Genomic DNA, 27137 nt, shown 5'->3' with positions numbered 1-27137 from the left:
GGACCTTATATAAAAAGTCTTTAACTTAAGCTGAGCTTTTCTCTTCTCAGACTTAATCATCTAGGCCGAGATCTTGTCTTCTGGAATCTGGGATCTGCTCACTTTAGACTGAGCTCTTCTCTTCTCGGACCTAATCATCTAGGCCGAGATCATGTCTTCTGGGATTCTCCATGCCCGACCTCCCGCGAAAGCCGGTGAGAATGTCCCTTGGACCCGCCATGCTGAGGGATTGTAGAAACCGTTTTCTGCCCCCCTTTTTGGGCACCTTTCTTGGTCGCTGGAATCGGTGTATCTTGTAGCGGGAACAGTGGCTACATGACGTTATTTCGGAGGTCGTCCTTGTTATAATACCCGCTTCGGTCCGATTTCTTCAGTACGCCACCCTCCTGGCCGATGTTCTTTCCTTCGTGATTCTTATCACGTGTTTCTTCGTTGCAGTTGTCTTCTTCGACGTCAAGGTCAATGTGTTTCTCGCTCCCAGTATGGGTGTCATCCCCAACCTTCTCTTTCTGTCCATCGTTGGCCATCTATTCTCCTTTCGTTCCCACAGACGGCGCCAAATTGTGTGAGTGATTTTCTGATCACACAGCCCAACTTAGTACTCAACCGGAGAACACCGGCAGAATAGGTTAAGCCCGAACGACCTGCAACAGAAAGAAGAGTTTCCGGCGGTGGCTCGTCCACCCGGGGGTATTCCGACGATCAAGTCAGTACTCAATATCTCTCAAAGATAACCAATAGTGCTTAACTCACTAGACAGAATATTAAAAGCATCAAAGACATACCTTAGACCCATGGGGGTGCCTCTCTTTTATAGCCAACATAATCCTAGTCCCAATAGAAGCCTAACTCTAATGGACTTAGGATTACTACTAATCTTGGACTCCCAGTAGGATTAGGAAAAACTCTTTAAGAGTCTCATCTTTACCCAAACTGAAGTTTTTTCTCAGTCTAGGACTCTTGTCCCTTATCTGTTTATCTCGGATTCCGGTATCTTCGGAGATAACCTCGGCCTTGCCGAGATCACCTCGACGTCATGACCAGGACACGTGGCACTTCGGTGACACCTCGGCCACGTGTCGATATTCAAAATTTTTATGTCCCATAGTCGCCAAAAACATCTTTTTATGTTTTAAAAAAAAAAATTAATTTGTCCACAACCACAACCTGTATGTATTCCATGCAACATGTACCTGGTATACAAACAAACCAATGCATATGTTATCACTCATTCCACAATCTGCATCCATTTCACTTCCAATCATCTAAAAATGAATAACTTTAAATGTCAAATTTCATATAAATCAAGTATGTTCTAATTTAAAATAATAATTCCATACAAAACAAATAATCATACGAAAACTATGCCCTCTGTACACAAAAATATATTTACTACCATTTGGCATGGTATATATCACAGCAATAATTATTTGTTCGATGCCAAAAGCATTTTGTACCCCGTCAAAAGTTATTTGTACGATTAATATAAATCCACACAAAAAGCAGAGAACGACAAAAAAATGGGATTATACAAAAGTGTAAATTGTCCTCTGTACACAAAAATGGAATATCCATAAGTCCATGTCAAAAGCTATCTACAGAAAAAAAAAAAAATTACACCGATTAGTTCCATATAGCATTTGAGGATAATGTCATACTATCTACAGAGAATCTGACCAATACAAATTTTAGGAGTGTTTTGGGAAGATAGTTAAAAGCTGACCTTTTAATTTTTAATTTTTTTTATTATTTTATGTGAAAGCTGATATGACATAAAATGAGTTAAAAGCTGACTTTTGACAATTAACTTATGTTCTCAAACCGCTTCTTAATTGCCAAAGGATTAACTTTTGATCGCCAAAAGTGTAAATTGTTGTAATGCATTCAAATAATACTGACATACCTATATTATCTAAAATATCAATGTTCGCACTTCCTATAAAAATTTGGATAATAGTAAGACCTTTTTGTCAATCTAACGTTTCTTGACTTAACATATATAGTTGACGGCATCAAATTTGTGAAGTGTAAATAAATTTGATATAAAACCTCCGTATGCAATAACTTTGGTAAAACTAGACCATCACCAAAGGGAAGTAACCAGTATGTCATTTGCTACTTTATTTATATGTAGATTTGAGATCTGACAATCAAAGCAAACTTCATTATCTAATTCCTAATTTTTAGTAATCATCAAAATGAAATGAATCCCTCCCATAAATTTCCATCTTTTTGGTGAATGTTCCTCAAACAATGATATAGGAATTTCAAAAAACTTATCAAATATTTTATATATTATTTACATATGTGTGGAACTCTCAAATAGCATGGTAGTCACACCCATACAAGTATTGTGTAGAATATTTTATTGGAACAATTACGCTGACAATGTTGATAGTGCAAGTTATTTACAAATTAAAAAGAAATTCATAATTTTAATTAATAATATTTATAATGATTTGCACCTTTTAATAATTACTTTTTCCTGACTTCATTATCAAGTTATTTCTCTTATTTTATTCTCACCCCACCTTCTACTGAATTTTAATTTTATTTTTAAGTTTTGGGAAACCGTCAAGAGCTTCTAGGGATTTTGTCTAGTTGAATTTTTTTTTTTTTTTACTGGTTGAATTTTGCTTCCTGCCTTATTTAACTACTAGGACAGCTCCACTGATTACAAATTTGCAGACCACAGAACACAGGGACACAATATAATGAAACCACAGTACTGATATTGGCATAAGCCAAAAAGTGCCCTTTTATACTGCACAACCTGAAAAAAATTCAACCAAAATAAAAAAAGAAAGGAAAAAAAGAAGACATACAGACACCACTACAAGGTGGAGAAAGAACTTGCACAGCATAACATAATATCAAAATGACACTAATGTTAACAAATTCACATTACTGACCACCCCAAATAACATGGAGTAACATCAACCCAACAAAAATATAGAAGTCACTCAAGCCTATTTAACTTTTAAGCCATCTTCCTTTCCATAGGGATCTTGACGAAAACCTACTTCCATTGAGGATCTCAAATAGCCTGGTGGCTGCCCATGTTATTCTACAGGATGAAACAATCACTCTTGCAACTGGATGGCTCGCCTCTCTTTGCCTTTGACAAATCTGCTTTAGTCTCGGCTTCGCATGCTTACGTCTGTGCTTGGAGGGACCTAATGGGAACATTGTTACATAAAGAAACAATTTCATTCAGGAAACAAAATGAATCAAAATGATTAGAGTAAGTTACAGAAATTTTTGTCAAGTATGCTAAGTTACTTACATTACATGTATCCCTACGATCAGCTTATTTCAACAAATGTATAACTGAAAGTGTAAACGAAATCATGGCAAAATGTAAGAACGGATATTTATTCAAGAAACAAAGAACAGATGTGCAAAAACATTCACAACTTTCAATAAAAAATATAAAACATTGTCTCAAACACTAGCCTTGTGTATCTGTAGTTCTCAATAAATTCAAGGACCAAACTTTAACCACCTCTGGGAAACTTTCCCTGAAAATATTGATGTTCTTTGTCACATTGTTATTGTTTTCAAAAGCCTATAAACAGAACCATATGGGGCATGTATATTATTTGGTGTTAGAAAAAATTTTATGAGATGGAAAGAAATATTGATAAAATGAAGATGATAACCTCAATCATCTTCGAAATCTAACCAACTATTTTTTTTTTTTGAACGGCGAAAAAGAAGATCTTTATTGATGAAACATACAAGTATGACAAAGATACATCAATAAAGAGGAGCTTGAAGCTAACACAAGCTTGGAGCTCCAGTTGGCAAGGAGCCAACAAGAAACAGAGAAGAGAAGGAGAACCGAATACACCTGGCCATTGACAACACCAGATTACAAAATGTAGCCAGCAAGCAATCCACACAGGTAGCAGAATTACACAGACAGCAGCAAACCAGGTAGCAGAATTACAAAATGCCAAGAAGCAGAACCGAATACACCTGGCCATTGACACAGGTAGCAGAATTATACAGACAGTAGCAATGGCCAGTTAGCAAACCAGAATTACCCAGACAGCAAACCAGACAGCAATGGCCAAACAGACTGCACTGCCCAGAAAGATAGAAATACACAGCTGCAAACCAAACAGATAGAATTACACAGCAAAACACAGCAGAATTGCACTACCCAGAAAGCCTGAACATATCAGATAGCAACTCAAGAGCGTATGTAGTGCCTAACACTTGAAGCGTTAAAGAGAAAATCATTGATGGAGAATGGAAAGTGTTTGGAAGAGGACTTTAACCATATTGCTAACCTGATGATGATGAGTTCCTGCAGCTGCTAGGTGTTAAGATGGGAGGCTTGAAAGAGACACTCATTTCTGATCTTCCAAATGGACCAGAGGGTGACCAAAGGGATGGCACGCCAGATTTTCCTCTCATTTTTCTTGCAATTGAACCCTGCCCACCACTGCAGCAGATTTTCAACAGAGGCAGGAACCACCTAGAGAATACCCCACCAATGTAATAACCCAGTCCAAACTTTCCACACCAAAGGGCAGTGAATTAGAACATGCTGGACAGTTTCATGCTGCGATTTACAGAAAAGACATGAGGTGGAAGCCGACCTATCCAAGACACCAATCCGTTGCAAGAAGACAGAAGTTTTAACCTTGTGTTTCCAAGCGAGCCAACCGAAGAATTGTATTTTGGGAGGCAGATAGTTGAGCCAAACCAAATCACTAGAGTGAACAATGTTACCCAAGGCAAGATTAGAATGATTGTAAAGAGTGGAAACGAAAGACTTGCTAGGGTGAAGGGCTGCCCACACAGCTCTGTCAGCAACTTCAAGATTCAAGGTAGGGGGAGCAGCTATGGTGGTAATAAGCCTGTGGAGTTCATCATTTTTCCCATTCGAAGAGGGCTCTCCTGAAGGTAAATAGCCAAATGGAAGAAGAGTGTGACACAAAGTCCTTGAGAAAACCTTCCTTACTATTGGACAGTTGAAAAAGTCTGGGGAATGCATCTTTGAGGCAAATACCCCCATACCATTGATCGTACCAAAACGTAATACGACAGCCATTCCCCACTTTTAGATGAAGATTACTAATATAGAACAAAAGGAGAGGCTCATGCTTATCTGCTGCTGCCACTATGCCACCCCAGATATTAGAATGATGAATGTTGGAACAAAGGTTTGGAAGCCAAGACCCTCCTAGGAACTTATATTTACTACATAAGACCCTCTTCCATAGTGAATCATGATCTGAGGCAAATCTCCACCACCATTTGAGTAGTAAACATACATTCATATCCCTTATTCTTTTGATGCCCAATCCTCCTTGCTTTATGCTTTTTGTTACCTCCGACCACTTAACAAGATGTATTCTCCTCTTTAGATCTGGGCCTCCCCAAAGAAATGAAGCTTGAATTTTATCTAACTCCTTGGCTACGCCTTCAGGTAGCTTAAACAGAGATAAGAAAAATACAGGCAAGCTTGACAACACTACCTTCACCAGGGTCAACCTCCCGGCATAGGAGAGAAACCTCCTTTTCCACCCGGCAAGCCTCAATTTGAATTTATCTACTATTGGTTTCCACATCCTTTTTCTTTTGGGATTAGCTCCCAGCGGCAATCCAAGATACTTGAGTGGTAAACTTTGAGTCTTGCAATTCAACAGAGATGCAAACTCCTCTAGAGTATTGCCAGGAATACCAACCCCGCAAAGCACGCTCTTATGATAGTTGATTTTGAGACCTGACACTACTTCAAAGCACCTTAAGATCCTTTTCAAAGTGAGAACTTCCGATAACTCCGCTTCACAGAACAGAAGAGAATCATCTGCAAATTGGAAATGAGATAGCTGAACTTGGTTATTTCCAATGACGACCCCTTTGAGCAAATTCAACTCCCGAGCTCGGAGGAGGAGGATGTTAAGAGCTTCAACAACCATATTAAAGAGGACAGAGGATAAAGGATCTCCTTGTCTAAGACCTTTCTGAGGATTAAATTCCTTAGTTGGAGAGCCGTTTACGAGGATTGAAATTCTAGAAGTAGAAACACATTCCTTGATCCAGGAATTCCATTTGGGACTAAACCCAAAGTTTGATAACATTGAGAAAAGAAAATCCCAAAAGAAAAGAAATCTTACCAACTATGCCATGTGAAATGGAAAGGATTGATAAAATGAAGATGATAACCTCAATTATCTTCAAAATTTAACCAACCAAGCCATGTGGTTGACAGATTCATTAGCAGAAACAAACAACAAAATAGGCATGACACGTTACCCGCACAATCAAACTAAACATAACCTCAATCATCCTCTACCTTATTTTGTTTATTTGGTTGCTTCTATTTGTCTGTGAGCATTGATGACAAGCACACTTAAGTTGAGAATTTGACCCCAGCCACTCTAACCTAGTTGAGCCAAAATTCAATGATCAAAATATATAAACAAACTCTAAACAAGACGACAAATTAAACTCACACTGTTCTACTTAGCATCAAGGAAAAAGAGACAACCACAAAGCAACATAGACAGATAGAAATAAAATGGAATGACAAAAGACAGTTTAGTTCAATCATCCATGTTACCTATCCAGTAGTAATCTTTTATGTGATGCTTGGCATTGGCATTGGCTACATTGCCTCTTGATCATATTTGCTGGAATTGGGAGAAACAAGGGTCTCCATGTAAGTTTCTGCATCATAATAATCTGGAATGCCTTGAACCACTAGTTCCTTAGATTTTTTTCTCTAGCGGATTGCATAGGACAAACTTATTTCCACTTGTCTCAAACAAAAATTCACGAGTGCTTGATAAAGACAATGGTTTCAACCAAGTGAAATTAGCATAATTGATGGTAAATTTGGTCCAAGAATCACCAACACCGTACTCTTTCATCACCCAAACATCATTACAACCTAAATGGCGAGGAACCATGACAGAAAGGCACCCTTCAACAACACTAAGTTGTTGAACTACAATAGAGTCATCAACAGAACCTGGACAAGGCACATAATGAAAACTTTCGTCTGCTAAATCAAGTGAAGCGATTACACTTACTTTATTCAAACCCACAATACTCCTTGCAACCCAGTGAAGAGCCCCACCAAGAAGAATCCCCGGTCACGTGACTGATCAAAAGGAGAGTCCTCAATCCTTTTCCACGGATCGGTGCTTAAGTTATACACACTAACTATATTATCAGCACAATCAACCTCATCCTCATTGTCATGATGATAAATCCTCACAACTTTGTAGTCATCATTGGATGAATCATAACCAAACCCATAACTATCTAAACAATTTTCAGACTTGATTGAAAATGGGGATTTGGGTAATCTTCTAGATTGTCTAGTAGATGGGTTCACCAAAAAACAATTGAAAAATCATCGAGCAACAATAACAACCCATCACACGAACCCCAACTCTCCATACAATGATTTGGGTTTTGCTCTGGTGGGAATTTGAGATGCAAAGCCTCGAAATCGTCGTGGAATTGGAACGATTTGAGATCCACAGAATGGAAATTGCAAGGTTCTGAAACGAGAATGAGTCGGTCGTGCTAGTTTTTTTTGTTGTTGGTGTTGCGATTGCGATTGCGATTGCGATTGCGGTGGGTTTTGATGAAATAAGGGTCGCAGATAAGAGAGAGCCATGGCTTCGAAACACACCTGAAGCGGCAGAGGGAGGTGACTGGGAGTCTCAAGAGTATGTCGTTGATGATTTCTTCTGGAAGCTTCGCCATCATCGCAATCTGTCTCTGCCAAACTTCATTAAACTCAGCACGTACCGAGTTCTACCATTATTTAAATCTTAACTTAAATCTGTCTCTGCCAAACTTCATTAAACTCGGCACGTACCGAGTTCTACCATTATTTAAATCTTAACTTAATCCTAACCTTTTATTCCTTAATGTTTTTCATTCATTAGCCCTGTTTGGTACAGCTTTTTTTCAGCTTATTTTAACTTTCAGCTTAATTTAAGCTATTTTGATGTGTTTGGTTTAGCTTAAGCTTATAGCTTTTAGCTTTTTGTAAATTAGAAATCAGCTTATTCTTTGAGTGGGGCAGGAGAAACTTAATTTATAAGTCAGAAATCAGCTTATGTTCATAGTTATAAGTTATAAGCTATTAAGGTATAAGCTATAAGCACTTTTTCACAGCTCTACCAAACATGGCCATTGTCCGCCAGTCACCACCGCCTCTCCCTTCAAAGATTTGTACCATCAGTCATTATCAACAATGTCTACTTTTGCCATCTACTATTTTTTTTTTTAATCCTAGACATCATGACGTCTAATATCTATATTCCTTCATCTATCATGAATATAAAATCTTAAAGGGTCAGAGAAGGAATCAAGGTGGATGATGCCAGAAAAAGAGTTGGAAAGTATGATGACAGAGAAAGAGTGGAAGAGGTCGACATGACCAAGGAAATGGTGGGATATTTTTTAAATTTTTGTTGTACACGATAGGATTTAAGGGTTAATAAACTAAATTACAGAGACGGATCGTACTCGTCGCTTCATTAACTAAAATCCTAAATTTCTGATCTTGTTATTGTTCTTAGAACAGTTATATAGACAACTATTTTGTCCGAATGGTGAGAGATTAGGGCTTCAAAATTAAGATTTTAAATGAAAAATGTAAAGTTATTTTAATAATTTTATTTTAAGAGCTGAGCCATAGTTGGAAATGGAATCAATTTAATCCTAACCTTTTAATTCTTATCTCTTTTATTCATCGTTGGCTTGTCATAACCTGCTCTGTTGAAACATTTGTACCGTTGTCACCATTCTATTGGCTATCATTATCAATTTATTAATTTTTCATTGTCTACTTTCGGTGTCTATCATTTCTTTTTAAATCCTAGGCATCACGACCTTCATATTTATCATGAATATAAAGTCTTGTAGAGTCAGATAAGGAGTTAAGGAGGATGATGCCAGAAAAAGAGTTGTGAAAGATGGTGACGGGAAAAGAGTAGAGGAGGTCGGCACCACCAAGAGAATAGTGGGATATTGTTATACGATAGGATCTAGGGGTTAGTAAGTTACAACGAAGGGCTGCAGTCTTTGTTTCATCAACTCGAATCCTGAATTTCTGACCATTTCATTGTCCTCAAAACAGTTACATGGACAACTGCTCTGTCTCAATGGTGAGAGACTAGGGCTTAGAAATTAAGGTTTTGAATGAAAAAGATAAGATTATTTTGATAATTTTATTTTAGGAGCTAAATCATCATAGAACATGGAATCAATCCCTATGATTTGCGTGGGAAGAGTGGGTTCGTCAAAACCGAATGGAAGAGGAAGGAACCAAGCTCAAAGTCAGAGACAAGTTGATAAAATTATAATTAAAAAAATTATTAAGTATGCACAAAGAGTATCTCGTTTACAAAAATATAATTATCCTTTATCGTCCTCTGATTGCCCAACTATGTTATTTTTCTAGTTTTTTTATCTTATTTATTTATTTGGGTAAATTACACCACACCCCTCTGTTCCATTCAAATAATATTGACACCCCTATATTATCTAAAATATCACTGCTCTCACTTTCTGTAAAAATTTGGATAACAATAAAACCTTCATTTGTCAATCTACCATTTGTTGAATTAACATATATGGTTGACGGCATCCAATTTGTGAAGTGTAAATAAATTTGATATAAAACCTCCATATGCAATAAATTCGATAAAACTAGACCATCAGGGAAGTAATAGGTATGTCATTTTCTGCTTTATTTATATGTAAATCTGAGATACGATAATCAAAGCAAACTTCATTATCTAATTACTAATTTTTAGTTACCTTCAAAATGAAACGAATCCCTCCAATAGATTTCTATCTTTTTGGTGAATTTTTCCCAAGCAATGATATAGGAATTCCAAAAAAATTATCAAATATTTTACATGATACTTACATATGTGTAGAACCCATACTTAGGACTGCAAAATGAATAGAATCGTTTGTGAATAGACTTGAACTTGGCTCGAGCTCGGCTCGGTAAGAGTTCGTTCGAACTTGATTTGTTAATTTTTTTTTAGATTCGAGCTCGAGCTCGAGCTCGTTACATTTTTAATAAACAAGCTTCAACATACTAAAACTCGACTTATTAGTTGGCTCGTTTAATAGTTATTATTTATATAGTAAATAATGTAAAACTATATATAATGACATGGGTGGGCCCATAAATGACATGGCCTACCACTTAAGGCCCAGTCCATGATTCTCAATATTCTTGAAGCCCAACGTCACACCAAGCACCAATAACATCTAAATACTTGGCAAGTAAAGAGCCAGCCATGTTAGCAGACAAAGGTCCTGCAAAGTTATTGCACCACACATCAGCCATTAATGAGGTTCTCTGCAGTATTTATTGCGATAACCCTTCCCGTCGGAACGGAACGGCCTCACCATGAACAAGGCAAGCTAGAACATAGACTTTCGGCCAACGTGACAGGTCGAAAGGGACAAGGAAATGATTAGTAGAGGATATAAACGGGTTTCAAAGACAAGGCAAAGGTTAAGCTTCTCTATCACTAATCTATTTCTATATTTCATCTCTCTCTTTCTAACTTGCTCGTCGGAGGGTTCGCTGGGGGACTCCCCGTTCCCTGTTGAACTCTTGTGTAGGTCTCTCAGTGGGCTTGGTATCTCGGGCACTAGTTTGGGAAGTGTGGATCAAACCGACCCGTTCCGTCTGGAACTCGCTGTATCATCAGTTGGCGCCGTCTGTGAGAAACCTTTCGCTCTGTGTGCCAGTTGTGCTCATTGTTGCCGGAGACCCCTTCCCGATGACCCCTACCTGCCACCCACCAAGGTGGATGGTCACAACTAGATCCACGGCTTCTCACCACAATATTGCCGACCACCAAGCCGACCCTTCTAACCCAAACAACCCACCGCAGTATTTCACAGAACTGACCAACAGCATCAACTGCTTAGCCGAGCAAAACTAAGCCCTGATCAATGCTTTGCTTCATAGAGACCTTTCCATCTCTCCTACTTCACCTCAAGATATCCCACCCAACCAAGAACGAGCCCCGAGCCATCCTGTCCAACAGCCCCACCCATCCAACTTGGAAGGCTTGCGACCCCCTCCCCCAGATATGAACCCGCCACCTTAGGCCCCACATCCGTCGGTCCAGGAACCCACCCCAGAGGGAGAGGCCAGTAATGTCCAGCCTCCGCTGCATTCTGGTGGTGACAATGTTCCTCTCTGGGATGCAGAACTCAGCCATGAAGCTCTAGCTTTAAGGAGTCATGCAGAACAAACAGAATAAACCATCTACCATAGCCAACTCACTGTTTGTTGCCTCCATCAGGGACAAACCCTTACCTCCTAAGTTCAAAATGCCCTTGCTCGACTCTTTCGACGGCACAACGGACCCGGTTGACCATTTGGAAACTTACAGGACCCTCATGGTCCTCTATGCATCCCCTAACGAGATCATGTGTCGGGCTTTTCCCGTAACACTTAAGGGGTCAGCTCGACTCTGGTTTAGTCAATTGCCAACAGACTTTGTCTCTACTTTCCAGCACCTAAGTGACTTCTTTCTCAGCCACTTCATTGGTGCCCAGCGCCAGCGACGTCCGGCAACCCAACTCCTCAACATTCGTCAGACCGAGGGGGAGTCGCTGCATAGCTTCGTTACCCGCTTCAACATCGAAGCCCTGTAGGTAGCAGAAAACGATGACAAGGTCATTCTCACTGCTTTCATGGTCGGTTTACGATCATCTGATTTTTTTTTCTCTCTTCAAAAACCCCCCGACCTCCATGGCAACCATACTTTCCAAAGCCCAAACGTATATGAGCGCCGAAGATTTCCTAGCTGCCCGACAAGATCCTAAGCCAAAAACCCGACCCCCAGAGAGAAGAAAAAGGACTCTGAAACCAGAAACACCCAGTACACTCACCAAACACCTCAGTATATTGACTGACCTACCCGAGCCGACCGGTCGACACCTATTCGACTGCCCGGCCAGTTCAAATGATACACACCCCTCAATTCTCCCATGGAACAAGTCCTGAACCAGATCCAATGAGATTATCCCCTAAAATGGCCTTAACCGTCACGGTCTCCTTCCAACCGGTGAGACTAGTCCAAATACTGTCGTTTTCATCAGGACCACAACCATAATACCGAGGAGTGTGTTAACCTCAAAGACCATGTCGAGGGTTTGATACGTCAGGGGCGTCTCAGTCGGTTCACAACAGCCCGCCCTTAACAAAGGCAAAGGACTGAACCTACCAGGAACAACTACCGACGCACCTCTCATCGATAACTCGCACAACCTAACCAAGGTCATGATAGGCCCCCACAGCAACCCTGGGCACAAGGCAACCCTGCCCCCCCGGTTGGAGAGATCAGAGTTATTGCATGAGGGCTTGCTTATGGTGGACCATCCCATTCGGCTCAACGGGCAGAACTCAGAAAAATAAGGCAGGGCTTAGATAAATAAGTTGCCACATTGGACCGCCCTTTCAAACACCCCAAGCAGTGGATGGAGCCCATCACCTTTACGGAGGCCGACTGCAAAGGCATCCGCTACCCCCATGACGAGCCCCTCGTCATCTCTGCCCTCCTCTCCAATTACAAAGTCAGACGGGTTCTCGTCGACAACGGTAGCTCTTCATACATCATCTTCCTAAATGCCTATCGCCAGCTCAAGGTCAAGGAAGAAAGTTTGTCTCCTCTCTAAACCCCACTAGTTGGCTTCATTCGACGTCAGAGACGAAGACGAGCTGATTAGAGGGAAACCAGTGGAAGAACTTGTTGAGGTCCCCATCGACCCCACCAACCCAACAAAAACAGCCAAGATCAGCAGCCAATTATCCCCCCAAGCCAAGGCCGACCTTACAACCCTCCTGACTGAACACAATGATGTGTTTTCCTGGACCCATTCCGACATGCCAGGTATCGATCCCTCCTTTATCACTCACCATCTCAGCATTGAGCCCCATTTCTGACCCTTCAGCTAGAAACAACGCACTCTTATTGCTTCTGAAGTAGATAAGCTCCTTCAGGCACAGTTTATCAAAAATGTGGACTACCCCAGATGACTGTCAAATGTGGTCCTGGTCCGTAAAAACAAAGGTAAATGGTGACTCTATGTTGATTACTCCGACCTCAATCGAGCTTGGCCCAAAGACAGTTATCCCCTTCCTCGCAAAGATATGCTTATCGACGCTATGGCCGGACATCAAATGCTCAGTTTCATGGACGCCTTCTCTGGCTACAATCAAATTCTGAGGCACCCGTCTGACCAGGAGCATACCTCTTTCATTACTGACCTGGGAACCTACCACTATCGAGTCATGCCATTTGGGCTAAAAAATGCCAGAGTAACTTACCAACGGTTAGTCAATGCCGTCTTTCATCACTAGATAGGTTAGAACATGGAAGTATACGTCGATGACATGCTAATCAAGAGCAAACTCTCCTCTGATCATCTAACCGACCTGTGGGAGACCTTTGGCACCCTACGAAAGTATCAAATGAAGCTCAATTCGGAGAAATGCACCTTTGGCGTAGGATCTGAGAAGTTCTTGGGTTTCATGGTCAGTCAACGGGGTATCGAGGCCAACCCCGAAAAGATCAAGACCCTGATAGAAATGCAATCACCCAGAGCAGTTAAGGAGGTTCAAAGGCTTACTGGCAGAGTCGCCGCCCTCAACCGTTTCATTTCCTGCGCAACGAACAAGTGCCTTCCTTTTTTTAAAGTTCTCCGGTAGGCTTTCGAGTGGACGACCGAATCCGAAGAGGCTTTCCAAATTGAAGCAGTGCATGGCCAATCCCCCCTTACTCTCTCAAGCGCTCACGGGTGAACCCCTTTTTCTCTACTTAGCCGTATCGAGCACCACAGTCAGCACAACCCTCATCAGGGAGGATAGCTCAGTACAGTGGCCGGTTTATTACATTAGCCGAGCTCTTAGGGGAGCAGAACAGAACTACCCATTGCTGGAAAAAATGGCCTTGGCCTTGGTCACTGCCTTAAGACGACTCCGACCTTACTTCCAAGCCCACTCCATAGTGGTTCTCACTGACCAATCTTTGAAGAAGATAATGCAACAACCAGAGTTGTCCGGCAGACTTATGCAATGGTCGGTCGAGCTCAGCCAATTTGACATCTCTTACCGACCTCGAACAGCGATCAAAGGACAGGCTGTCACCGATTTTATCTTGAGATTCACTAATCCCACTTCAACCACGGCCCCCCCGCCCATGCAGTTCCACATTGAGGCAGAAGATCCCTACTCTTGGACCCTCAATGTTGATGGGTCATCCCACAGAGAAGGCAGTGGGACAGGTCTTATCCTCACTACCCCAGAGGGTGGCTATTTCAAATGTGCTCTTCGTTTCCTGTTTGACGCAAGCAACAATGAGGTTGAGTATGAGGCCCTGATAGCAGGTCTTCGCTTAGCCAGAGACATTGGTGTGAGCCATATCTGAGTCTTTAGTGATTCCCAATTGATCGTCAGATAAATCACGGGGGAATTCGACGCCAAGGACGAACAATGCGGGCCTATAGGGACATTGCACTCCCCCTTGTCCACCACTTCAACACTTTCCAGACCAAGCACATCCCTCAGACGGAAAACTCCAAGGCAGATGAAATGGCTCAATTAGCTTCAGTCGACCAGTCCGACCTCTGCCATGGCGTCCGCCTTGAATACTTGGCCCACCCTGCCATCGCCCCAAACCAGCAGCAAGTCCACTTCCTCCAAAATGAACCTATTCCATGGGCGGCTGACATCCTCCGACTTTTGACAAATGGGGAATTGCCCGACGACAAACAGCAGGCCTCCAAAGTCAGGGTCCGGTCATCCAACTATATTTTTATCAGCAGCCTCTTCTACAAACGCGGCTTTTCGCGTCCATACTTGAGATACCTCAATCCTGCTCAAGCGACCTACGTGATGAGGAAAGTCCACGAGGGTGTATGTGGTAATTATTCGGGTGCCAAGTCACTAGCTCATAAAATACTTTGCACCGGTTACTTCTGGCCTACTCTTAACTAAGATGCCACTGAATTCGTGCGTAACCGTGACAAGTGCCAACGCTTTGCCAACATCTCTCATGCTTCTCCTACAGAACTGATCACACTTTGCAGTCTCTACCCATTTGTCAAATGAGGGATTGACTTAGTTGGCCCATCGCCCACCGGTCGAGGCCAAACCAAATTTGCAATCGTCGCCATTGATTACTTCACTAAATGGGTGGAGACAGAACCCCTTGCCACAATTACCGAGCGGAACACAATCCAATTCATCTGACAGTCGATTGCATGCCAATTTGGCATCCCTCAAGCCATCGTCTCCGACAATGGCAAGCAATTCGACAATGCCATGTTCAGGAAATTCTGTACAGAACTTCAAATCCAGCCATGTTTCTCTTCTCCTGGTCATCTCGAAGCCAATGGCCAAGTTGAGGTTACCAACCGTTCTCTTCTGAAGATCATCAAAACCAAGGTTTTAAAAATCGGACCGGTGAACGAACCGAAAAAATGATCGGGTGGACGGGTCACCGGTTCAACCGATGGGTTGAACCGGATCGAACCGTGACGTCATAATTACGTCATAAATAATTTTTTAAAAAATATAAATTAATAATTTAAATATAAAATTTTTGATTTTTTTAAAAAAAAATTCTTAAATATTTTTAGTGATATTTTTCTATACTTAAAAAAAAAAAATTCCTGAATATAAGCCATAACACTTCACATACTAACAACAAATTAAAGATGAAAATTTAGCCATAAAAAACAACAATCATAGTAATAAAAATTATGAAAGCATCCAATTAAAGCAATCCATAAAACATAAGTCACAAAAAAGACAAAACAAAGTCCAAAGTTTACAGACATCAACAAACTAAGTCCAAAGAAAAAAATTGAACACAACACAACATAACATCACAAACAATAGCCGAAATCTCTTAGGGACGATAATTTAGCCAATCATCATCATCATTTTCGTTTGCATTTGCACTAGAGCTCGAATTGTTTGATCTATTATCAATGTTTACGTTAGGGGTGAGCAGCGGATATACCGATCCGCCAAAACCGACTGAACCGAACCGATCCGCTGCATTTTGAACGGATGCATGATGACGAGTGGACAGTTGCGGATTGATTTTCTCCAATCCGCCAATTTGGCGGACAGATGGCGGATTTGAGGTTCCTTTGGCCGCAACCGAATCGCCAAACCGCAAGCACCCTTAGTAATTTATAAGATTTTGTATTTTCAATTTGTTTAAATGTTTTGTTTATATTTTCAATTGAAAAAAAGTTCAAATATTCTGTTGAAAAGAAGTTTTCAACTTGAATATATTTTTTGAATTGAAAAAAATAAAGGTATTATTTATCTATATTTTTTTATTTTTAAATCAAATTCTAAAAGTAATAAATAAAAAATATGATATATACTGGTTGGTTTTTGTTTTAAAAAACATATATAAATGTAACAATGCAGAGACATACACAATATCTACTATTGCTCTGTTCATTGTTTTGGTGGTTTGAATTGTTTTTATATTTTAAGAATCACAGATTGTAATAATTTATGTGGATGAGGCATATTGTGATTGTAATATGTGGATGAGACATGCAGTGATTGTGATATTCTAAAGTTTCAAACTTTCTTTCTTTGGATGATGTATGCAGTAATTGTAATACTTTTTTAAGTCATTGACTGTAATACTTTTTTTTTTTTTTTTCAAGAAATGCACAAGTTGAATTATGTTGAAAATTTATAAAATTTCAAACCACCAAACCAATTCGCATCCATCCGCCAAACCGCCAATCCGCTCAATCCACATCCGTCGGATTAGCGAACGGATGCGGATTGATTTTCTCCAATCCGCCAATCTAACGGACGGATGGCGGATTGGAAGTTTCATGGCTGCAACCGACCCGCGCCCACCCCTAGTTCACGTCACCAAAAGATCCCAAGTCGATATCATCTCCAAGAAGTTCTACCTCCATATCATCCTCAACATCATCTACAATAGTTAAAATAAAATCATTAAGCTATCATTTTGATAATGATAGATAAAAAAAAAATTGTTGCATAATGATGAAACATTATTTTCTAACCATTTCGTAGACCATGACACTGCTTCTTATATCGTGGAGGCTCATCTTCTTCATAAAGCATTTTTTTGAGCTCATCATAATCAATCAATGGAGGCTCCTCTTGTTCTAGTCTTTCTTCTTCAATAATCCAAAACTCAATTTTGTCAATGCTTTCAATGTCAATGGGATCATAATTCCTTGATTTGTAATACCTCCTATATTGATTCAATTGTAAGACTAAATAAATGAATAAAATAAAGAATCCATTAGTTACTATATGAGAAAGATTAATTTACCTATTCTTTAATGGCAAGTTGTAATGAACATACACAAGATCATTAAGCCTATGATGTTTTAGTCTATTCATCTTCTTTGTATGTATGCGTTCAAAGACACTCCAATTCCTTTCACACCCAGAAGAGCTGCCAGTTTGACTAAGAATTCGAATAGCCAACTTTTGCAAATTTGGAGCACTATGTCCAAACATCTTCCACCATTCATCTTATTATCAAGAAAGAAAGAAAAATATTATAAAAAATAAAAAGAAATAAGAAATAGATAAATGAGATAAAATATTCCAATCAAAATCAAATAATAATGATAATTACTATTAAAAAAAAAGTGAGAGTGATTACCAGGTTGTGTTTTCTTAGATGTAGTAATGGCAAGCTCTCTTCCAAAACTATCTTGTCGATCACGAAACAATCTAAGTTCATTCATGAGCTTCGTTTTACTTGATGTGGCTTTAGTTTCAATCACATCAAGTACACTATTCATAACCTCTGGCTTTTTGCAAAATGAAGCTTGATCGTATTGAAAACCTGGGTTCAACCAATAAGCTGTCGCATGTATGTTCTTCCGCAATTGATTATCCCAACGAGTTTTAATGATTGTTGTGTAAGGACTATACAACCTCTTATTTCTGTTGAAAATATCTTTAATACCTTTGATTGCCTTATACATGCCTTCATAAACATATCCCATGGACAGTTTGTCATCTCCATCAACAATACGCAAATGACGCATAAGTGGCTCAACAATCTTAACAGTGATGAAACAATCCTTCCAAAATAGTTTATCTAAAATGATATCAATGGCATCCTTCCCTTTCTTCTCTTTGGAAAACCTTGAACTTGTAAACTCCTTACTTGTCACCAAAGCTTGCAAATCATGCATATGCTCATGAATACTATGCAATGCAAGGAAAGTAGTGGCAAAGCGCGTTGCTCCTGGGCGCACAATTTCAGTCCAACTCTTCTTCTTTCTCAACCGAGCTAACAACCATGAACGGTTATATATGTACCTTGTCACCGTTGATGCCTTAATAGCAAGCTCATGTACATGATTCATCTTAGAAATTTCACTTAAGATTAAGTTCAAGCAATAAGCTGCACATGGAGACCAATTTATAGATTTGTAAGTTGCATTTACAAGTCCTCCAGCAGCTTTATAATTTGCTCCATTATTTGTCACCATATGAATAACATTCGACACTCCCACCCACTCAATAACCTCTAGAAACAATTTAGAAAAAAGAATAGCATCTTTGACAGCATCAGAGGCATCAATTGATTTCACAAAAGCAATTCCCATAGGGCTATACACAAGAAAATTTATTAGATTTCTTTGTCTACCATCAGTCCAACTATCACCCATAATAGTACATCCACACGTAGCCCATGAACTCTTCAAAGTGTCAATATACAATTGAAGCTTTTTTTTGAGTCACTCAATAAAGGAACTCGAAGTTGATGGTAAGTAGGGACCTTATATCCTGGACCAATGGCAATTGCGGCATCAAACATGGGCAGAAAATAAATGGAGTTCACAGCATTGATTGGAATACAAGTATCATAAAAGAATTTGCCAACAATCATATATGCTCTATGTATGGCTTCTTTAGTTTGAAGGGCACTTTTGATAGTTGGTTGAGAACCGGAGTGGTCCTTGGTGCCAAATAATCACCGATTTTTGTTGGTTCATGTTTCTTCCCCTTCCCTTTATGTGTCATTGGTGCTCTACTCTTATTTCCACTTCCAGCTCCTTCATTGATTGAAATGCCCTTATTGTTCCGAGGAATTGTTTCCACAACCTCATCATCATCATCAACATTAACGTAAACATCGTCACCCTCAAATTGAAAACCACCTGGACCATAAGGATTTAATTCATCATAATTTTCTACACTTTGCTTCTTCTTTTCATAAAATGCTTTCAAAGACTCATGCATTTGATACTGAATATCTGGGGGAACTTTTTTACATGGCCCAACCTCACCCGACTTCTTTGCAAGATGTTGCTTCATTATATTAATCCCTCCACCTTTAATAGTTTTCCCACAATACATACATGAGTAAGTCTCCTTCCCATTAACATCTCGTCCCTCAATAACATGTGCCCATGCAATATCAGATTTTTCCCTTGTGGCATGGGTGGAATTAGCTGTTGAATTTTGGCCAGATGACATCTCTCACAACTACCAGGTAGAATAAGAACAAATGAAAAAAATTAACTGAAATAATTTTTTTAATGGGATCATAATCACATGTAGGATCCACATGAAGCTTTTGATTTTTCAATTCAACTATTACAAGAGTGATTATTTAAAAATGAACAAATCAAACCACAGCAACAACTAATTATAAATACATGGTAAATATTACAAATATTAATAATTAAAATTATAAATTTCATCATAAATTTGTAATATATTTTTATTGACACCTCTGAATAGTAATTTTCCCTTAAAAAATTTCAAAACACTAATTCAATATGTTCATTTAATCCTTCCGTACCAATACAAGCTAGCTACAATCAAAAAATAAATAATATTGATCTAAATCATCTTAAGAGACAATTATATATATATATATATATATATAATTCATCAACAGTGTGCATAATTCCTACACAGAGCATTCTTCAAGTGTTTTATTATTATTATTTTTTTTTATTAAAAGTTGATTTCTAAACCTAAACAGAGCCTTCTTCTTTTCCTCTCTAAAAAAAAAAAAAAAAAAAACGGAGCCTTCTTCAAGTGTAGACCCAAGTGTTTTATTATTATTTTTTTTTAATCAAAAGTTGATTTGTAAAAACAGAGCCTTCTTCTTCAATTTAAGATACCTGTGTGTTGATTCAAGTGAAGAAGAAAAACAGAGCCTTCGGAGATTCAAGTGTTGATTTTGGTTCTGTCAAGTGTAGACCCAAAATTTCTAAAAAACAAAGAAAGAGATCAAAGATCCATCAAAATAATACCTGGGGAGGCTGGAGGCTGAGATCGGTTGTCGGAAAAAAATAAAAGTAGATCTGAAAATTTTCCTTCAATTTGAGATACCTGTGTGAAGAAGTGAAGAAAAAAATAGAGATCAAAGATCCATCAATTTGATTCGTTAATGGCGGAAAAAAATAGAGAGACAGATCGGAAATGAATGAAGAGGAAGAGATACCTGTGTGAAGAAGTGAAGCCCTAGCCGCTGCTCTCTCTGAAATGAATGAAGATCAACAAACAAAAATAAAATAAGATTTGAATTTTTTTTTATATATATACAAGAAAACCGTCCCGGTTTGGTCAACCCGTGACCGGGTCAACCGGTTCACCGGTTTAACCGGGGGTTTTACTGGTTTTCAATAAATACCCTGGTTTTTGCACTTGGCCGGTTTAAGAGGGCTAACCGGACCGAAACCCCATTCGGTCACCGGTTCAACCGATTGAACTGGCCGGTTCGGTCCGGGTTTCAAAACCTTGATCAAAACTAAGTTGGAAGCCGCTAAGGGACTCTGGGTTGAGGAATTACCAAACGTACTCTGGGCCTATAGCATTACAGCCCGAACCCCCACTGAGGAGACCCCTTTCCGCTTAACATACGGCGCTGAGGCGGTCATCCCAGTGGAAATTGGCCTGCCCACCCCAAGAGTTTTGCACCCGAGTCCAGAACTAACGGAAGAATTGCGTCGGGCTGACTTGGACCTAATCGAAGAGCTCCGAGAGATCGCTACCGTCAGACAAGCCTCATACCAACAGAAAATGAGGACATACTACAACCACAAAATCCGACCGAGGGAGTTTGCCGTTGGGGACTTAGTCTTGCGCGAAGCCACTCTTGCCACCAAAAATCTGGCCGAGGGCAAACTGGCCGCCAAGTGGGAAGGGCCTTACGTTGTCAAGGCCAGACCTCGCCTCGGCACTTTCCGACTCCAGGATATGGAAGGCCGAGACCTCCTCCACCGGTGGAACGCTGAGCACTTGAAGCGCTATTTCCAGTAAAGCACCATGTCTTATTTCTGCATTGATCAATTGCTGGATGTTATTTTTCACAATCTACACGTTTGGTTGTTTTTGTCCTTTTCATACATGGTGTAAATTTGTGGAAAACGAGCTACGTGATAAATGACAATGATCTTACACTTCTATTATCTGCATTGTGTTTCAATAAAGACTTGCTAAAACTGAGTTAATTAAAGCCTCAGCCAGCCAGACTGAGCACGAAGGGCTCAGCCAGATTGAGTTAATTAAAGCCTCAGCCAGCCTGAGCACGAAGGGCTCAGCCAGACTGAGTTAATTAAAGCCTCAGCCAGGTTGAGCATGAAAAGCTCAGCCAGACTGAGCTAAGTAAAGCCTCAGCCAGACTGAGTTAAAATTCAGGTCCATACTACGACATCTTTTGACACCCTTTACATTTTTAATTTTACATTAATTCAGACAACATCTACGTCCATAGTCATCAAAGTCAACCTTTTTCTAACACTTTTAACATTCTGATGTGTACCCATTTTTTAACGTTTTTGCATCATGATCCTCTCCCGTAGTTCATGCACAAGTCTTAATGTATACCCATTTCTAACTTGCTTTGCCATTTTCATTATTTTGCAATCTACAACTCACAAGAAATAACAACAGTACGAAAAAGCACAACTCATTATTTTATTTACAAACTTACACATAATCCAATACAGCAATTACACCCACAAAAAAAAAAGAAAAAAAAAAAGAAACAACAACAACAAAAGTACAATTTTCTACATAGCTCACTCCTACTCACTAAAGGCCAGGTCTTCCTCCTCAACCCCCTCGTCCAGGGGGGTCTGGGTAACGTTGTCTTCATCTATTTTCACATTGCTGAAGTCCAAGTCTGGGAATAGCTCTTCTGTTCTACGTTTAAAGGTCTTCCAGCCGCTGTCCCAGAACTTAGCCATCTCATGCTTGTAGAAGTCTGACTGTTGGAAGCTCTGAATCACTTCCTCTTCGCTCCTTCCTCCAGCGGCCGCACTCGACGACCCAGCACCCCCTCACCCTTCTTTGCCAAGCTGCTGGCGACAGCGGCATCAATGGCCATCTGGAAGTCGGCAGACCCCTTGAATTGCTCTACAACCGCCATACATAGGTCAGGGTACGCTGCCCTCTCAGATGCCGACGTGGTTCTCCAACTCTGCCCTTTCAGATGCTGACTTGGCCCTCTCGTCGGCTAGGACCTTCTCCAACAATGCCCTGTCAGACACCGACCTGGCCTTTACACCGGCTAGGGTCATCTCCCACTCTGCCTTCTCAAATGCCGTCTTGGTCCTCTCCTCCGCCAGGGCCTTCTCCAACTTCGCAGTTTGATCATTGGCCTCTTCCTTCTCCTTGACCGCCTAGTCGCGCAGCACTTCACAATTGCTCATGGCCTCCTTCCACCTCTCATTAACAGTGGTGTAGGCCTGTCTGGCCAGCTCTAGTTGTTTCCTATCGCTCACCAACTGAAACTCCAGCGATACCACCTTGCGGCATTCTGCTTCCAACTCTGACCTGGTTACCAGGAACTCAGCACCAACACGGTCTACGGCATGGCCCTGCACCACTGCTAACACTTCTATTTTCTTCACTCTTTGCACACGTTCTAGTGCCTTCGCGCCTGCGCTCTGGGCAGCTTTCTTCCAGCCCGCTGTCTCCTCCATCAGTTTTTGCAGCTGCCCCTTCACCCCTTCCAGCTGAACCGTTAGCGGTTCTATCTCCATCTTCACACATGCTGACTTATTTAACAAAGTAGCCGCCAAGGTTGCTGCCTCCATTTGGGGTGAGCACAACCCTCTTAGGAGGTCGGCCTCCCCCAACTGTGCCATCGACCGCACGGCAACGTCCTCCAACACTCCAACTAGGGGGTCGGCCGCCGCCCTGGCTTTCCCCCCTTCCTCCATAGAGCGCCCTGCCAACACGCGCGCGTGGTACAACGAGGTCGTCAACGAGACACCTATCCCTGGCGTGCTAGCCCCGGTTTTCCTTTCCATGGGGCTGGAGGTTACTTCTAGCATAGGCAGTGTCATCACCGTTTGGGCGCTTGGGCTTACGTGTTCTTGTAACACTTGGGCACTTGGCCCCTTGTCTTTTTTCGCCACCTGGGCGGTCTCTAAGTTTTCTTTCAACACTTGGGCGCTAGGACCCTTATCCTCCTTCGTCGGGGGGCCGATTCCCCCTTTTGGAGGTGCCCCACCATTCCTTCGTTCACCTTCTCCACCATAGGGATGTCTTCACCCCCAACCTTCATATTCTTCACGGTAGGGGCGTTCTTTCCCCCCTCGACAGCCGCCCTTCTCTTCTTTGGTTTCTTCAGCACTTCCTCCACTTCCTTCTTACCCCTCTCTTTCAACGGGTCTACTGTTGGTGGCAGTGGGGCGAAACCAACTAAGTCTTTGTCGCCCAATGGTTTGGGACGCGGTCGGACCTGCTCCCTCATCACTAGTTTTGGGACAGGCCCCAACTGTGCCTCCTTGTACTTTTTGGCTCTGGTGAAAGTCTTTCGCTCCTCCGCTTCCTCCGCCTTTCGCTTCGCCTCCACCTCCTCCACTGCAGGGTCCTGTAGACACCCCATTTTTGACCGACCTTAAGACTCAGACGTCACCAGTTGAGCGCTCAGTGATAGTGCATATTGTGCTCGTTCAGAAGTTTCAGAGTCTCGGCTGCGAGCCTTGCCTCCGGACTTCCAGACTCTTTCGTGCCTTGCCTCGATTTGCGAACCAGGCTCTGTTTTCTCTGTTTTCTCTTCCCGAAGGGAGGGAGAGGTCTCAAAGATCATCTCTCAGTGGCTGTAGGCTACGCTTTGTGGTCATAGGCCATTTTTCCCGTTTGGAGCCCGATTTTCGGTTTTTTTTTTCGGAGCCGACGGCCGTGTGCCTCGGTTCGGGACCGCCTAACCATCTCCGTTTGCTCCGGTTTTTGGTACACACCTTATTTACTCCCTTTTGGGGGACACTGGGGTCCGAGAGACCAACTTCGTGGTTAAACGCCACCTCCGATGCTTAACAGTCAGTTTTTGGGTCCTCGGGCCGCGTGTTTCGGTCCTCGAACCTCCATTTTGCATCCGTTTTGGTTCATTTTTGGTGGAGACCTTATTTTCATAGTTAGGAAGCTTGTAAGAGGGTGGGAGGCCAGCCGTTGTTCCAAAAAACCAGTTTTATTTCTTCATCTCTCTCCGACGCCCGTTTTCCTCACTTGAAAGCCAATGTTGACCACCCTGGAGCCACTTTCTTGAACCCTAAACCCCATATTTGTGATGTACACACCTGGGAGGCCACCAATAGTTGGTGGCCGACCAGTAATTGTTCCTGACCCTTTTGACCTCCTCTAAAAAGTGGTATTTTCTCTCTCCTAGTTCACTTTTTTTGGGTTTCAATCACATAATTGTATTGTGCACACATGGGAGACCACCAATATGAGGTGGCCGACCAGTAATTTTGCTTGACCCGGTCGGCCGGCCATGGGAGGTGGTCGGCCGACCACCTGAACCCCCAAAACCTGGCCGGCCATGACCCCCACTCCCTGTTCCTTCCAGCTGTGACCTCTTTTTCTCCCCAGATCCTGTATCCGGGAGGGTGCCCTTTTGGGGGAAAATTTGAATTCATTTCCCCCCCTTTTTTCCTCTCCTCCTTTGCCTATATAACCAGCCCCTCAGCTGCATTTTGAGGGGTTACAAAATTGGTTTAAGGCCATTGCATACAACTCTCCCTCTCCCACTCTTCCAAGCCTCAAAACACCCTTAGCCTAACACCATTTACCCTACACCTCATAGCACGAGGCCTCCATCCTCCATTCCAGCCACTTGAGGCTGCTTTCCAGAGGTGAAGAACTCCCAAACTTGGCTCAAAAGTTGTTGGAGCATTGGTCTACAAGGGTGAGCCACTTTCTTCCATTTTCTAGTCTTTTTTTGCTTTGTATATAAGCCTTAGTTGCTTGCATTTTTGGGCTCCGACCCTAACTGTAAATAGTCATATTTTGAGCCCCTTTTCATGTTTAATTAAGGGTCTTTCTCTGTTTGAGACCTCTTGCTATCACTTGCTTCTTTAACTCTCTTTTAGGCCTTATTTTTGCATAGTATTTTTGGCCTGTTTTTGAGCTGTTTTTGTCACGACCCCAAACCCGGCCCTATGGGTTTAGCACCGTAACCGGCCAGTAATCCGAGATTACCGAAGGCCTGCTTAACAGTAATACAGTAAAACAGAGTACAGGGCCTGGCGGAAGCCAATACAGTAATTAAACAATGTCCAATGAGCTGTGACAGTCTGTATGCAAAAGATCTTCCATGCATTTATACATAAACAGTACAGAACAGTATGTACAATATTGACATTCATTCAATCTAGGGACTCAACCCTAGATAGCGGTACAGAAAACATTCCGTCTGTACAAAACAGTACGGTCTATACAAAGTTTACAGTCACATAGTACAGGGACCTAATCCCTTTATAACAGTACAGTAAACAGTCAGTCTATACAGTACAGTTAGACAGTATGAAGACAGGCGGGGGAAAACAAACAAAACACCCCCAAGCCATAGCATGGCAACTCGGAACCTCGCAGTGAGGCACAAAGGCTGGCTTGACAAAACTGGAGTTACCCTGACGCTCCTAGCTCCGTTCTGGTGCCTGTACACCTACATATATATATGAGCAGTGAGCTAAAGCCCAGTGAATAACATAAAGCGTAAAGGGGTTTAGAATGAATGTCCTTACAGTAATGAAAACAGTTCAATTCAATCAGTATTTCAGTTGTTCAGTACAGTAAACAGTCATATGTGGTACATCCATTAGCATAACAGTAACAGTAGGTCTTAAAAGACCGAACAGTAATGATGGCCATCAGTCAGTAAACAGTAGTGGTTCCACGAGGGAACCGACAGAGATCTCTGTAACAGTAACAGTAACAGTAAACCGTAGGTACTAAGGATGCCACAGTACAGTTCAGAAATAAAGGACATACATTCATTCAGTAATACCAGTTCAGTAAACAGTTCAGTTCAGTATTCAAAAGATATCAGTTGAACATATCTTTACACAATCGTTACTCACAGAGTTCTGGGCTACAGTATGCTAGAGCGTGTCTCCCCAGTTGCCAACCCTACACAGTTCACAGGTTGAACACACACTAAGCTATACAGTTGGGAAATATAACAACTTAATCCCTAATTCCTCGGTGTGTTCTACATCTATATCCTCAACAAGATGCCTTAAACTAGGCCTAAGAATGCCTAGAATGGGATGAGGATGCACAGATGTACATTTAAAAGCATGTTCAGGATTTTCAGAAAAACAGAGTCCCGCTCGAGCTCAGGTTTCCCCGCTCGAGCGTACAGGCAAACAAAGGTACACGCTCGAGCGCAAACTTTCCCGCTCGAGCGTACTGTAAAAGTACTGGATGAGTGAAATCTCCGCTCGACGCCCGCTCGAGCTTGAGACATGACTCCGCTCGAGCGCCCAATACTCCGCTCGAGCGGACTGCAAAACAGTGCAGAAAGATGCTGGTTGCTCGGATTCCACGCTCGAGCGTAAATTTCCCCGCTCGAGCGGAAGTGCGAAATCTGGAAAACCCAGATTGCACCTCCAAGCTCAAACTCAAGTTCAAAGGCATCAAAACTCGACCTCCTGGGCTAAATTTCCAGAAAACATCTATAAACGTATAGAATAACATGTTTTAAAGCCCAATTTGAGAAATCAAAGCCCAAGGGTGTTTAATTCAAACCCAATTTCAAACCAATTTCAAATCATTTTCCAAGAACAATCTTCAAACATGACATGCATGATCTTAAATCATTTTCAAA

General features: G+C 41.4%; 2 protein-coding genes across 2 annotated transcripts; one reads left to right on the top strand and one right to left on the bottom strand.

Annotated features, from left to right (window-relative positions):
• The first annotated feature begins 14515 nt into the window (after positions 1 to 14515).
• On the top strand, positions 14516 to 15019 carry LOC145793924 (uncharacterized). Its single transcript, XM_082876828.1, has one exon. The coding sequence runs from the start codon at positions 14516 to 14518 to the stop codon at positions 15017 to 15019; it is 504 nt and encodes a 167-aa protein (XP_082732954.1).
• A 1904-nt stretch (positions 15020 to 16923) lies between these two features.
• LOC114261278 (uncharacterized) lies at positions 16924 to 18729 on the bottom strand. Its single transcript, XM_028201513.2, has 4 exons — positions 17709 to 18729; positions 17370 to 17574; positions 17095 to 17288; positions 16924 to 17000 (listed from the first exon to the last, which is right to left on the bottom strand). Exons 1-4 carry the CDS (start codon positions 18727 to 18729, stop codon positions 16924 to 16926), a joined length of 1497 nt encoding a protein of 498 aa, XP_028057314.2.
• Between the last annotated feature and the right edge of the window lie 8408 nt (positions 18730 to 27137).

This window comes from Camellia sinensis, chromosome 6 (genome assembly GCF_055761805.1).
Source record: "Camellia sinensis isolate YWXY chromosome 6, ASM5576180v1, whole genome shotgun sequence".
NCBI lineage: Eukaryota > Viridiplantae > Streptophyta > Magnoliopsida > Ericales > Theaceae > Camellia > Camellia sinensis.
The sequence above is the reverse complement of the archived record's forward strand: the minus strand, read 5'-3'. Positions and strand labels throughout refer to the sequence as shown.

What these genes read in the sequence shown, in the direction of transcription:
- LOC145793924 (XM_082876828.1), top strand. Translation starts at nt 14,516, where the DNA reads ATGCGGGCCTATAGGGACATTGCACTCCCCCTTGTCCACCACTTCAAC.
- LOC114261278 (XM_028201513.2), bottom strand. Translation starts at nt 18,729, where the DNA reads ATGGGTGATAGTTGGACTGATGGTAGACAAAGAAATCTAATAAATTTT. An exon ending in ATCTAAGAAAACACAACCTG is followed by an intron (nt 17,575 to 17,708) that starts GTAATCACTCTC and finishes CTTGATAATAAG; the next exon opens with ATGAATGGTGGAAGATGTTT. An exon ending in AACTTGCCATTAAAGAATAG is followed by an intron (nt 17,289 to 17,369) that starts GTAAATTAATCT and finishes GAATCAATATAG; the next exon opens with GAGGTATTACAAATCAAGGA.